This window comes from Periplaneta americana, chromosome 7, assembly GCF_040183065.1.
Source record: "Periplaneta americana isolate PAMFEO1 chromosome 7, P.americana_PAMFEO1_priV1, whole genome shotgun sequence".
NCBI classification, from domain to species: Eukaryota; Metazoa; Arthropoda; class Insecta; order Blattodea; family Blattidae; genus Periplaneta; species Periplaneta americana.
The window spans coordinates 170,176,148-170,191,748 of NC_091123.1; the positions used below are offsets into that span (position 1 = coordinate 170,176,148).

General features: G+C 36.0%; 1 protein-coding gene across 1 annotated transcript in view; it reads right to left on the minus strand.

Moving 5' to 3' along the window:
• LOC138703704 (kelch-like protein diablo) overlaps positions 1–15,601 on the minus strand; it is a 40,807-nt gene that overhangs the window by 12,806 nt on the left and 12,400 nt on the right. The window contains exons 5-7 of the mRNA XM_069831811.1: positions 7,818–8,090; positions 4,484–4,691; positions 1,935–2,113 (exon numbers count right to left, since the gene is read on the minus strand). Coding sequence (XP_069687912.1) covers positions 1,935–2,113; positions 4,484–4,691; positions 7,818–8,090 — 660 coding nt within the window. The remainder of the gene's footprint in view (positions 1–1,934; positions 2,114–4,483; positions 4,692–7,817; positions 8,091–15,601) is intronic.

A 15,601-nucleotide genomic window follows, 5' to 3' on the forward strand; every position in this document is an offset into this window, starting at 1 on the left:
ACATACGAATTTCGCCAGGGTCAATAAATTGTTCCGAAATAGACAGGATTCCGGATTATTCAGGTTCCGATTTGAACAGGTTTCACTGTAATAATAATATTTTATTTTATTTAATTTCTTCCTGGAACCACTACAGGTTGCCATCGACATAGAGTACCATGATAGAATAGAGTAAATGCCTTGAGGCTTAGTGATACATTGTTGTTAGAGTGAAAAATAACAATTTGAATTATATTGAAACACATGATATTAAACGAAGTAACGTCAAGGAGATGCGAATTAGTTATGGTCCATATGAATGATGCCTGAAAATAGCTATTGAGCCTTTGAGTGCTGCAATTGTTAGATCTCTTAAAATATTTTTATGCAGGCCAAAAGATTTACAGAAGTCGACTAGGAACCGGGGTATGGTCCCACAGGCTCCTATCATTAGTCCCGTAATGACGATGGATTCCAGATGGTATATAACTTACCCATTCAAAGGATAAGCTGAAAATGTTAGCAAACAAACAAACATATGCTAGGGAAGTGATAAAATTGTAGCGATAAACAGCCATGACTGGTTAAAACACGTCTTTTCCTATCGTTTTATTGGTTGAAAGTAGTATGACGTAATAAAAGTGTAATAATCAAAGAAACTTTTATAAAAGGAAATCCATTACACTGTCACATAATTTATAAAAGATCTTTGTCAAAGAATTTTGATAGTGTAATACCAGCCTATGGAAGCTATCAACTGGTCTGTAAGTATACTCACTCTTATACTACTACTCTTATTGTGGAGCGACTTAAAGATCACAGTGTATAAAAATGTACAAATGAATAATTTGCATGTTCATTCAATCAAACGGTTGGCCTCTATTTACTTGGTATAGTTGGTAAAAATATCAAGTAAACAATACTTCAACCATAAAGTATTACCCTGCCATCGAAAGTTATGATAGGGTCGACTCTGTCTCTTTGGTAAGGTAGTACAAATAAAACACTCCATATAAATCATCAACTCTCTCAGTTCACATTTATTAATAACTATGGAAAAACGGAAATAAACCAAAGTCTGCAGCAAGAATACAATCACTGACAATTCACCCATGCATCGAAACTGGCTTATTACTGAAGGTCACTGAACTGGCATTCACCAATATACATACTAGTAATGCCATCTGTACTCCCAGATTGTAATCATAAGTAACTAGCTAGACAAGTCCTAACTTGTCTGATATGGCAGAAATCACTATTACCAAAATCAAATACAACCAATGTAACATCGCTTGACGAATGCCAGCTTATAATCTCATACTCCATATGAAATCAAACTCCTTCTATTAATCACAATAAACTTAACATTATTGATCTATAAAAACCTATTACGATCCTTGGTAGACCAGTCTCGAAACCAACACAACAATGGTCTCTCTTCAACACTCATACTTCCATAATCACACAGCACACTACTCCGTAGCCTGGCTATGCCTTTATCCGTAATAAATCACAACCCCCGTTCGACTCCCGACTTCTCTGTCATCCCATCACAGATAGTCATCGAGTCCCCAAACCACAGCTCTCCACTACTATCCCGCAACCAAACTCTTCAAGCGTCTCCCCCAAACTGCAATGTATCGAAATTCTCCCCCAGGAAAACCGATGCTAAAAAAAAATAAAACAAAAATGGCCAATGAAAATCGAAGCCCCTGTCACGTGATCACTTAAATTCGCTCCTTATACGTGAGAAAAAGGAGAGCAAGAATGGCGGAAATAAAACAAGCTATCTATAGAAGAAAGAAAGACTAAAAATGGAGGAGAAGGAAGCCACCTATGAAAAGTAAGTGTAACTAATAATAAAAAAGAAAATAACAAGAATAAAGAAGAAAGAAAAAGAAAAAGAAAGAAAGAAACATAGTCTGCCGAATCTAAAACAGCACAACGTAACTTACCCAAACTCTATTCTCGTATTTATTTTTGCCTCGGCCACCGACTACATGAAGCTGCTGATCAAGGATAACTGCACCAGCGCCTTGTACAGCTATAGGAAGAGGAGCAAGGTCGCTCCAAACATTGGACTGAATGCTGTAGTACTCCACCACATCCAGGACAGTTGATGAGTTGGTTCCACCTTGAATGACAATAACATGGAACATGCTTCTTTTCATGGCACTAAAGCCACACTAGAGGCCAGGACTAGAGTTGCCAGATCTTCTGTATTTCACTTACATTTTCATAAATCTCCTGGCTTCCATATTTAGGACTAATTCTCCTGTATGTTATATTGTGACTATCTGCTTTTTATTGTATTTGTGCAATTTACCGTAATTGAAGTTCGAAATGTTTGTTATTAATTTAGTCAGTAGAGGACGGCGATCGAAATTCTCGGTGAGGCCAAATGCAACTAGTTTAAGTGCCTCCAATAGGAAATGTTTGTTTATGATATTAATTATTATTGTTATTATATTATTAATATCATTATTACTGTATTATTATTATTATTATTATTATTATTATTATTATTATTACTATTAATGAAAAATAATTTCACTCACCAAATAAGCTGTTATGCTGTGAGTTTCAATGATTGTTTCAGTGTGATGAAGCAACCAATATTATGTGTTGAAATTCCCCTTTCTTTCTTTTCTTTTTACTTTTTTCCTTTGACAGCAACAAAGAAGGGCAAGAAAAGTTTATTTTGCATCACATTACCACATAACCATTTATGTTGCCCATACCAGGATGCAATAGAAACTCGCATTTTAAGATTATGTGTCAGAAAAATTATCAGCGATGTCGTAGGTATCTCGATAGTGTCTCTCTTTATTTAAAACTTCCTTTCTTTCAGTATTATTTCTTCTCGAAAAAGGACACTCTAACAATGAATTAACTGCACCAGCATTATTTCTCTCATTTGTTTCTGTTTATATTTTCCCAAAATACATAACAACATTGGCCCAGATTCACTACTGTACTACGAAGTACAATAGTACAACACCCTCGCTTAAGTCATAAACTGAGACATAAGGGGAGAGAATAGTGTGGGTCTCTGCCTGCCAAACAGCTGGAATTTTGTTATTTATGGCCTAGTTAGGAAAACAAGTCACCATTGCTATTCCCACCCCACTCTACCCTTGAGCCCGGCCCATGCATAGGAGAAGTGAAACCTGACCAGCCACGAGGCCTGACGAATTGTGCCTCAGCTACAACGTTTTAAGCATAAACTCAAATCCCGCGAAAAGGCTGGAAATGCTTAAGCCAGACCTGGCCTCAGGAACAAATTTTACTGCAAAACAGGTCTATATACATCACAAAGTTTTCAAATGCTTCTACAGCGATATATGCTTCATTCAAATAACTAATACATTACATAAAAACACAAAATTTGACTTCAGTTAAGCCAAGTGACTGAGGCCCGGCCTCACTTGCCTCAGTCAATCAGCCGCCACTGAATTTAGTTGCCTAATTTCATTTACTTTTAGATTGTCTTCTGTAATCAGTTATGTTGTAGGCAGAACACATTTTAAATGTATTAAATGGTTGGTGTTGGTTAATCGAAGTGGAAATTAGCAGTAACGAAGCTCTTAAGAGGTTTTTGAGGCTGAACTATCCAAAAAATTTGAGTTATTATACCTAGTAACCTACCTCTGATTGAGATTCTGGCTGATATGTACATCTATTATCAGGCAGTGCATGACAATATGTGTCAGAGGAAAAATAATTGTTTGTATACATCTCAAGTCTGATTAGTGTAATATGTTACCAGTCGGGAATGTATGCAATGGAGGGGGAAAGAAACTGGCCACCCTACCCCATTATCTCCTGGCTTAGTTGCCTCATAAGTGGTGCCTTGTTGGTATCACTTGTGAGGTTCAGACCTGTCTTCGGACAGTTGACTATACAACAAACAGACCTAGTAACAGTACTCCTATAAGTTCGTAATAACGATGTATCACAACTGACTATAGTCTTGAATTATAACCACAATGCAAAACATAAAATAACTATTATATATTAATATTAATACTGATATTAATTAATTATTATTATGTTGAAATTTCACTAGCTTACAGTAACCGGCTCAGAAATCTAGTATGTACAATTTTAATTTCGTGGAACTCCAGTACCGACGAATATTGTCGATATTTGTCTCAGCTGCCAACATACCAGTTACAAAATCACTACCATTTGTAGTATTTGTCAGTATCGAAATTCGAAATGAAGTTGGCAAAAGAAAATGCAACCTGCAAACTAAAAAATCACCACAATCCACTAGCATATGCAATAATGGGGGAAAAATGGTTAGGTTTCACCCTTAGGGTATGACGTAAGCTGACCTGGACTATATTTTTTTCTGCTTGCATTTTTGGAATGCGAGAGAATTACTGATGTCTAATTCACACAATTTCTCAAATTAAAGAGAAGAAACAGGAAGTTTTCTTGAGGCTAACATTACATTGGATTCAAATCACTCAAAGAGGGGGCAGACACAATGACTCACCAACGACAAACACTACATAATCCTTAGCAGCTACTGCTGCATAGAATCGTGCGTGATGCATTGTGGGAATGACACGAGTGTCCTCACAAGGTTCGCCTTCCTGCACAGCAGTTGGCACAATACATTTCCAGCTGTCATAACCTAAAGTGAAGCATTCCACACTGCTCAGAGCCATCCCAGATGACTCTCCGCCAATTGCCAGTATCACCTGTGAAGAAATAAAGTTCCTACAAACACAATAAATTTACAGAAATATCATACAGGATCTCTCTAAAAAATACTGTTGTTGGATCAATTCTAATATTATACCAATATAGCATCACCACCATCAATCTTACCCCATCATCACCACCATTCTCAAGCTCATCATCATCATCATCATCATCATCATCATCATCATCATCATCATCATCATCATCATCATTATCATCTTTTGTGCTACTTAATATTTAGAATAGTAATTAAATTAAATTCTAGTACCAACATTTAAGTTTATTTAATTTTACATAATTTTTTCTAAGTGGTACACTTTAATTAATTATTTTACCTGATGTTTCCATGTAGTCCATCACAAGGCCACTCTTAAACGGAATTAGCAAGTACTGTATAGAGGAGTCTGTATTGAAGGGATGGTTGGACTGATCCATTACATGGTGTGTACTACGTTAAAAGGGCAATATTTGTGTAGAAAAACGATTAAAATATTATACAAAATCATGGGTATTAGCCACCAGCGTAGCTCGGTCGGTTAAGGCGCTTGCCTGCCAATCCGGAGTTGCACTCGGGTGCAGGTTCGATTCCCGCTGGGGCTGATTATCTGGTTGGGTTTTTTCCGAGGTTTTTCCCAACCGTAAGGCAAATGTGAGGTAATCTATGGCGAATCCTCGGCCTCATCTCGCCAAATATATCACTATCACCAACTTCATTAACGCTAAATAACCTCGTAGTTGATATAACGTCGTTAAATAACCAAGTAAAAAATAAAGAGTATTAATGCTCGCCTGGATTGGCTCACCAAGCGATACACTTGAGCCATCCCTGTCGAGGGGGTTCTAACCCCATCACAGGAGGCCTCTGCCCAACATGGGACATCATGGCTAACATTCATTCATTCATTCAATGGACAAAATATGTAGACAAAATATCAAAGGAAATAAACATTATTTTATATTAATAATGGGGATTTATGGCCAAAATTAAATGAAAATGCCTCAAAAATGTCCGAATAACACAAGAGATAATCTTATGACTTGAAACAGGCAAAAAATGCCCTAACAAATATGAAGGGTACACGGGAACAGGGGCGTATTTTGCGGGCTACCGGTGGTAGCCCAAGGAAATTACAAAAGAAAAAGTTTATAATATAACATAATGTAATAATTTTGTATTATTAGTTTTACCATAGTAATTAAAATTAAAGTAATTGTTAGATATATTTTGTGTAATAATAGGGTCAGCGGTAGCCCAAACCCTTTAACCAGTATATGCCACTGCACGGGAATAACGATCAAGGTCCATTTTAGAAAGTTTCGAGAAAAACGAATTTTAAAGTTTAGGCACTTAATACTTTGTTATGTGTGTATTTAATAGAAATTGACGTATTGGAATGTCAAGAACGTTGATTTCTTATTACTAGCTAGACCACATGGTAGTACTTCCTTTCCACTATAAGATAGCATTATTAACTCAATTTCGATTTTTGATGGACCTTGATCGTTTTTCCCGTGTACCCTTCATATGTCTTAAAAGACTTAGTTTATCACATAACATATAAATACTAAAGCAGCTATGTTTCTGGCTTACTAGAAATAAGATGCAATTTCATCATCCTCGTCGTCATCACAACCATTATCATCATTAACAAAAAGATCACCAGTACCTACCAAGATTACATCATCATCACTGCCAGTAGTGCTAAACTTCTCATCACTACCACCATCACTACCACCATTCTTAGGCCCATAACACACTATAGTGAGGAGAAATATGTAATGTGTTTGTTGAGCTATAAAAATGCTTTCTTTTAGCACGGAGTAATGCTCAAAATAAGACATAACTGACATTGGTTGGCTAACTTACTTACTTACTTACTTACAAATGGCTTTTAAGGAACCCGAAGATTCATTGCCGCCCTCACATAAGCCCGCCATCGGTCCCTATCCTGTGCAAGATTAAGCCAGTCTCTATCATCATACCCCACCTCCCTCAAATCCATTTTAATATTATCCTCCCATCTACGTCTCGGCCTCCCTAAAGGTCTTTTTCCCTCCGGTCTCCCAACTAACACTCTATATGCATTTCTGGATTCGCCCATACGTGCTACATGCCCTGCCCATCTCAAACGTCTGGATTTCAAGTTCCTAATTATGTCAGGTGAAGAATACAATGCGTGCAGTTCTGTGTTGTGTAACTTTCTCCATTCTCCTGTAACTTCATCCCGCTTAGCCCCAAATATTTTCCTAAGCACCTTATTCTCAAAAACCCTTAACCTATGTTCCTCTCTCAGAGTGAGAGTCCAAGTTTCACAGCCATATAGAAGAACCGGTAATATAACTGTTTTATAAATTCTAACTTTCAGATTTTTGGACAGCAGACTGGATGATAAGAGCTTCTCAACCGAATAATAACACGCATTTCCCATATTTATTCTGCGTTTAATTTCCTCCCGAGTGTCATTTATATTTGTTAATTGGTTGGCTAACAATTTTTTGAAAACATAGCTATCCCACCACCTGTATTTCCCACTCCCACAGGTAACCTAACCTAATTGTAGCCTATAAAATGTATATTACGTGATCAAAATTGAACAGTCAGCTGTTCAAATTTATGTAACTTTATTTCTATCAGCTCATATTGAATTGCCTTCCATATCGCGTAATAACATTCGTGTTTTATTTATCTATACAGAGATGACTCCTCTATGTAGCAACATATTTTTTGCTAGAGGGTGAAGACATAAGCATTGCTAGCTTCTCCACACATATTACATAGTTCATAGTTCTTGGTGTAGTGTGTTACGGGCCTTAATCTTGTCTCAACACTATTGGCACTACCAATTTCGTAACAATGCCACCACCAGCATAAAAATTATATTTTAGGATACGATTAAATGTCCGGTTCCAGTCCTGACAGTTACAGTACCGATATTTATGATACCAAAGATAGTAAAGGAAACTAAAATTTGAAGCATTTTCTACTTTACAAATTTGTAAAAACCTTAAATTTGAGATTATGACAAAGAAGCCACATTCATAAAAACAGAAATTCTGAATCTGAAATAAGAGCGCAATAATTAAGATGGAAGGAACATTTCAACAACACTGCCATTTCTTACCTCCTGTTCCATGCTATATCTTTCTCTCCAAAGTGATGTTTTGTGTCTCATTTCCCACAGGGTTTTAATGTCTCCATTGTCATACCTCTGAGCTAATATCATATTCACAGTTTCATTTATTTGTGCTAAAAGTTGTGTGTCAGCCAATAATGGGTCTGTCTTGAAACCAAGCAATCTTTCCATTGGAACTCTTTCTAGATTCAGTTTTGCTATCAAGGGCTTCAGATGATGAGTTCGTTCTGAACGATCGTGTTTCCACCAGTGAAGCACTCCCTACAACAACAACAACAATAATAATAATAATAATAATAATAATAATAATAATAATAATAATAATAATAATAACAACAATAATAATAGTAATAATAATAATAATAATAATAATAATAATAATAATAATAATAATAATAAATACAGGGGCTGACAGAATGATCTCCCCAATTAGAAACATAAAAAAGAAGAGCAACATAGTTCCTATTCACAATTTTATTTTACCATCGTACAGAAGAATGTTTGCCATTTTAACATCATTTCATTTTAAAGATAATATCGTCCAAATGCTTGCCCTCACAGGCTACACATTCCTCAAATAATGACTGTGCTTCCTTCTTCCTCAAAAAACATGGCTCTTACTTACTTAATGGCTTTTAAGGAACCCGGAGGTTCATTGCCGCCCTCACATAAGTCTGCCATCGGTCCCTATCCTGAGCAAGATTAATCCAGTCCCTACCATCTCATCCCACCTCCCTTAAATCCATTTTACTATTATCTTCCCATCTACGTCTCGGCCTCCCCAAAGGCTTTTTCCCTCCGGCCTCCCAACTAACACTCTATATGCATTTCTGGATTCGCCCATACGTGCTACATGCCCTGCCCATCTCAAACGTCTCGATTTAATGTTCCTAATTATGTCAGGTGAAGAATATAATGCGTGCAGTTCTGTGTTGTGTAGCTTTCTCCTTTCTCCTTGAACCTCATTCCTCTTAGCCCCAAATATTTTCATAAGAACCTTTTTCTCAAACACCCTTAATCTCTGTTCCTCTCTCAAAGTGAGAGTCCAAGTTTCACAACCATACAGAACAACCGGTAATATAACTGTTTTATAAAATTCTAACTTTCAGATTTTTCGACAGCAGACTGGATAATAAAAGTTTCTGAACCGAATAATAACAGGCATTTTCCATATTTATTCTGTGTTTAATTTCCTCCCGAGTATCATTTATATTTGTTACTGTTGCTCCAAGATATTTGAACTTCTCCATCTCTTCAAAAGATAAATTTCCAATTTTTATATTTCCATTTCTCTACAATATTCTGGTCACGAGACATAATCATATACTTTGTCTTTTCGGGATTTACTTCCAAACCTATCTCTTTACTTGCTTCCAATAAAATTCCCGTGTTTTCCCTAATCGTTTGTGGATTTTCTCCTAACATATTCACGTCATCCGCATAGACAAGCAGCTGATGTAACCCGTTCAATTCCAAGCCCTCTCTGTTATCCTGGACTTTCCTAATGGCATACTCTAGAGCAAAGTTAAAAAGTAAAGGTGATAGTGCATCTCCTTGCTTTAGCCCGCAGTGAATTGGATACGCATCTGACAGAAACTGACCTATACGAACTCTGCTGTACGTTTCACTGAGACACATTTTAATTAATCGAACTAGTTTCTTGGGAATACCAAATTCAATAAGAATATCATACAAAACTTCTCTCTTAACCGAGTCATAAGCCTTTTTGAAATCTATGAATAACTAATGCACTGTATCCTTATACTCCCATTTTTTCTCCATTATCTGTCGAATACAAAATATCTGGTCAATAGTTGATCTATTACGCCTAAAACCACATTGATGATCCCCAATAATTTCATCTACATATTTTACTATTTAATTAACTTATTATTCCCAGAACATAAATTTTACCAGCAATCGAAAAGTATTGGGAATAAATTTGAATAAGGAAAAAAAAAAGTTTCCTACCCAGGCAGGATTCAAACCATGAAAGTCTTAGTTATCAGTCTATCGTGCTCTGGAGTGAACAAGGCTCTGAAATTAGCTACAAGGGTCAGTCCAGTTTTTTTTTTTTTTTGCCACTACTGTACATATGAGAAAACGTATTGCAAAAATATAGTCTTAAAATAAATAGTAGTCAATGTCAGCAGTCCGACGATTGGTTGGTTGGAACCTCGTAAGTAACACTGATAAGACATGACCTCGAATAGTACGTAGTAAAATATGATTTCATGGTTTACACATATCTATAACAAATAGACACGTATACACATGATTTAACATTAGCTTACTCCCTGTCATATATTTTAGAAAAAGCACAATATTAATGGTCAATAAATACAGTATTAGTAATTACGTAAGTATGCGTCTGTCTTGGTTGTGTCCTTCACTGATAGCAAGGGAATCGGTCGTTTTTTAAATCACACTTTTGTTCGTAAGTCAGTCTTGAAAATGTAATTGTCTTAAACATTCAAGTAAATTGCTGTCAGAAACTGTTATTTCACTCATTATTTATTATATCAGCCACAATGCACACTAGCACTTCAACTGAACACAACTGATGAAAAGGGATAACTAGGAAACTAAATTATTTTCAATGTTAAAGCTAGCTTCTTGCGAGCCTTGCAACCAGGGTAGTTTTGTTAGAAAGAGATGGAAAATCTGCGGCTTGGATTACACAGAAGATGAGGGGATTGGAAGCTGATGTGTGCAGGCTTCATGTTTACTGCTGCATCACAAATCATCCTAAGCTACTGCATCACAATATTCAACTCGTAAATATAAATTGTATTAAAATTAATAAATAATTTTGTCCATAGACTGCAGGTTTGTTATGAAATTATTATTAACTGGGGAAGCTGAGCTTTTTAGCTTACATTGACGCTACGCCACTGCTACATATGGAGTTAATCTTCTCAAAAGAATATTGGACAAAATTTTGTAAGATATCAACAAAAGTGATATTCCTCGAAAGTTACTACAGTTAGTCTTGTCCCCCTTCTTAAAGATAGGTACTATTATGGACTCCTTCCATTGTACTGGTACAATTTCCTTTTCCCAAATAGCAAGTACAAGCTTATAAATGCGCTTCCATCCTCTTTTATTAATTCTGCTGGAATTTGATCGATACCTGGAGACTTATAATTTTTCAGATTTTCTATCGCAATTTCGACTTCAGAAAGTGTGGGTTCGGGTATAAATGGCTCAGCAGTTTGTATTTCAATTTCGTCCCAATCATTTCTATTTGGCCTATGTATATTTAGTAGCTGTCCAAAATAGTTTTTCCATTTGTTCAGGATTGAATGAGCGTCTGCAAGCAAGTCACCATTCTCATCCTTGATCACGTTTACCCTTGCCTGATATCTATTCTTGAATTCCTTTATGCCCTTATATAAATCTCTAATGTTTTTATTTTTATTATTTGTTTCTACCTCATTCAGTTTTTCATTCAAGTAATCTCTCTTTTTATTCCTAAGCGTACGATTTGCTTCCCAGCTTTTATTGAAATAATTATCTTTATTCACCTCAACTGGATCCTGTAAGAATTTCAATTTTGCCTGTTTCCTTCTTTCTACTACCATGCAACAATCTTCATCAAACCACGGTTTCTTTTTCATCATCATCATCATCATCATCATCATCTTCCTAACAAGTATTAGGCCAAGTGGCCTGTTACGGTCTCAAACTAGAATTTTCAGTCCATCTCTTTTTTTGGACGGCCTAGAGATCTTTTGCCATTTGGATAGTAATGAAACAGTGCTTTTGGAATTCTGCATCGATTCATTCATTCGAGATGACCCTTCCACTGAAGTTGATATTTGCTGTTGAACTGTATAATGGGTTCTATTTGAAGTACTTGCATTATGTCCTCATTTTTTTATGATCCCAGCGAGTATATCCATCTGTTGCTCTCATAAACCCCATCTCACTTGCTGTTATTCTACAGACATCTTTATTGTTCACAGTCCACGCTTCACTACCATAGCTTAATAATGGCTGTACTAAGGTTTTATACAAGCCTATTCTTGTGTGTCTTTGTACTAGTGAAGGTTTCATGATTTTATTAATGATCCCCATTGTTTTATTATACTTACATATTTTTTCAGCAATATCTACTTCAACATAAGGTGATAGTGTATAGCCAAGGTAAGTGAAGGTTTCTTTTTCTTAGTTTCATAATAACCTATGCTCTGTTCAGCTGCAATTTTGATATTATCTCGGATATTTTCCCCACATGCTATTAACATCTAACTCTTCCTCAACTTCATTGGAACTTGCTAATACGGCAAACCTATTTGAAATTTCGACCTGATAATGTTGCTTAGTTTCCTCGTCCTTTAATTTCGGAATATTTAATCTTCTAATATGAACTTGTTGCTCTACTCGCTTGGCTACTGATAGTCTTTCTCTTAGTTCTCCAATTACCAAATAATGGTCAGAATTACAGTCTGCCCCCCTGAAGGTTCGAATGTCTACTATACTAGTACGTCTTCTTTTATCTATCAAGATGTGATCTATCTGGTTATGTGTCAATCCATCTGGAGAAGTCCAAGTATATTTATGTATATCCTTATGGGGGAATGTTGTAGATCTCCCTGATTAGAAACATAAAAAAGAAGAGCAACACAGATCCTATTCAGAATTTTATTTTACCATCTTACAGAAGAATGTTTACCATTTTAACATCATTTTATTTTAAAGATAATATCGTCCAAATGCTTGTCCTCACGAGTTATACACTCCTCAAACAGTGACTGTGCGTCCTTCTTCCTCAAAAAGCATGGCTCTATTATTCCAAATTGTGCAACAGCGCATCAAACAGTAACACGCTTGCTGTGAGAGGTTGTTGATGCATTTCTCGAGGATTTTCTGGGACACAATATGGAATGTTTTGTTTGTTGACGCAGCCCAACAAATGAAAATGAGCTTAGTCATTACTGAGCACAACAGCATCGCCTGGAACATTTTCCAGTATGGTCTGCAAGCATCTTGACGGTTGCAAGCCAAAGTTCCTAAACCACCATAACTTTGTACGGATGGAACTTGAGTTCTAGGTGTAAGATTCGTCTGACACTCTTATCAGATATTCCCAATACCAGAACAGGTTTAATAGCTGAACATCATGGAGATGTGGTAACAACATGCCTCACTGCTGCGATATTCTCAGGAGCCCGAACATTGTGACATCTACTGGTCAACTTCTGTTTGAAAGTTGAACCTTTTATCATACACTTCTCAGCCATATCAATAGGGTTTTCTTATCAGGAATTCTTTCGTCTCGACCTACTCTAAAATGGGTACGAAATTGCCACAGTTATCATTTTTTTTAAATGCTCAACAACCAACAAAATGTACGATGTTCATCTGTCCACATCATGATGGTAACTGAAATGGAATGGCTTGTTCTGCTCAAAGATATATGCCACTCAAGCGCAACTATCAAGAAACCTGTATGGCAGCCAATTCAAATCAGGGAGATCTTTCTGCCAGACCCTGCATATCAAGTTTTACCACAGAGTAACAAGGAAATACCTACAGAAGCTGCATTAACAACAATGCAGTCCCACTATATTTTTTTCAGAAGAAATTAAACATAGAATAAACATTGAAAATGTCTGTTATTATTCAGTTGAGATGCTTTTGTTATTAGTAGTAGTATTAGTAGTATTTATTTATTTACCCTGGTAGAGATAAGGCCGTCAGGCCTTCTCTGCCCCTCTACCAGGGGATTACAACTATAATATGAATAATAAAATTACAAGTAATATTAAATTTACAATTACAATTACAATAAAAATTAAAGTACGACAAGATTACCTGATTAATGAAAGCTAGACATTTTATCATAGAAGTTAAGAACAAAGAATATTTTTGTATTTACTGAATTACAAATTAAACCTACAATAACAAAAATCTATAGTAATGAAATTACCATATATTGAGATATTTTGTGATAGATTAAGAGAACTATTTACAAGAAACCATGTCTGAACGAGTCTCAATTACTAACCAAGTGCCTAGTAAGTTTGCGTTTGAATTCAATTTTATTTCGACAGTCCCTGATGCTAGCAGGTAATGAATTCCAGAGTCTTGGCAGGGCTATTGTGAAAGACTATGAGTATGAGGAGGTGTGATGGGATGGTATTGTTAGTATTGTTTCATGGCGAGAGTGTGTGTTCAGATTGTGGTGGGAAGAAAGGTAAGTGAAGCGAGACAGGTACGAAGGAATAGAAGAGTTCAAGATTTCGAAGCGAAGGAGAAGTGAATGTAAATTTCTTTTCTTATCTAGTTTAAGCCAACCTATTGTTTCCAGGGATGGGGTAATGTGATCATATTTACGAACATTACTTACAAAACGTACACACAAATTATGAGCACATTGAAGTTTCGTTTTGTTGTCGCTGGAAAAGTCACTCAGTAAAATGTCAGCATAGTCAAAATAGGGAAATACAAGCGTCTGCACAGTCTGTCCTAAAAAAAAGATCTGAAAGTTAGAATTTATAAAAAGTTATGTTACTGGCTGTTCTGTATGAATGTGAAACTTGGACTCTCACTTTGAGAGAGGAACAGAAGTTAAGAGTGTTCGAGAATAAGGTGCTTAGGAAAATATTTAGAACTAAGAGAGATGAAGTTACAGGAGAACGGAGAAAGTTGCACAATACAGAACTGCACGCATTGTATTCTTCACCTGACATAATTAGGAACATTAAATCCAGAGCATGTAGCACGTATGGGCGAATCCAGAAATGCATATAGAGTGTTAGCTGGAAGACCTGAGGGAAAAAGACCTTTGGGAAGGTCGAGACGCAGATGGGAGGATAACATTAAAATGGATTTGAGGGAGTGGGATATGATGCTATGGACTGGATTAATCTTGCTCAGGATAGGGACTGATGGCGGGCTTATGTGAGGGCGGCACTGAACCTCTGGGTTCCTTAAAAGCCATTTGTAAGTAAGTAAGTAAGCTTCTTCTCTTTCAGTTAAAAATAATTATATTTCCAATCAATAGCTATGCACGAATGTTATAGTAAATGTTGTTGTACTGTGTGTAGTATGTGTGAAGATGCAAAAAAATGTTTGAAATCAAAATGAGCAGTTCTCTTCCATATGAAACAAAGAGGACGTGTATATATTTAGAAAAATAGAACAACTTTCAATAATTTATAACTAGGGACCGGATTTTTATGTAATATCAAGGTGTGAAATATGTACATATTTATGTAAGAAAAATAAGCTGAATATGTACCAAAATTTGTAAAATCATGAAAATATTTAATATCAATATCTGCACTGGTTTGTATTGTTAAGCCTAGATATTTGTAGTCTGGTACAATTTTTAATTTTCTGTTCTTCATGACGATTTCTACTGTTTCTGGTGCTCTTCCGCCATTTCTGAGTGTCATCATTTCTGTCTTGTCCACATTTATATCAAATTTGTTTCTAATGCACCATTTTACATAATGTTTATTGTTTCTTGTAACTTTGTAAGGTCTTTAGACCCTATGTCGTCTGCTTATGCATATGAGATTATTCCTTTCTTGATTTTTACAATACAAAGTAGTTGTATGAGAAAGGTTGCCTTTTGTTCACTCATATTTACAGTGGAAGGTTGCCTTTTGTTCACTCATATTTACAGTGGAAGGTTGCCTTTTGTTCACTCATATTTACAGTGGAAAGTTGCCTTTTGTTCACTCATATTTACAGTGGAAGGTTTTTTTTTTTGTTCACTCATATTTACAGTGGAAAGTTGCCTTTTGTTCACTCATATT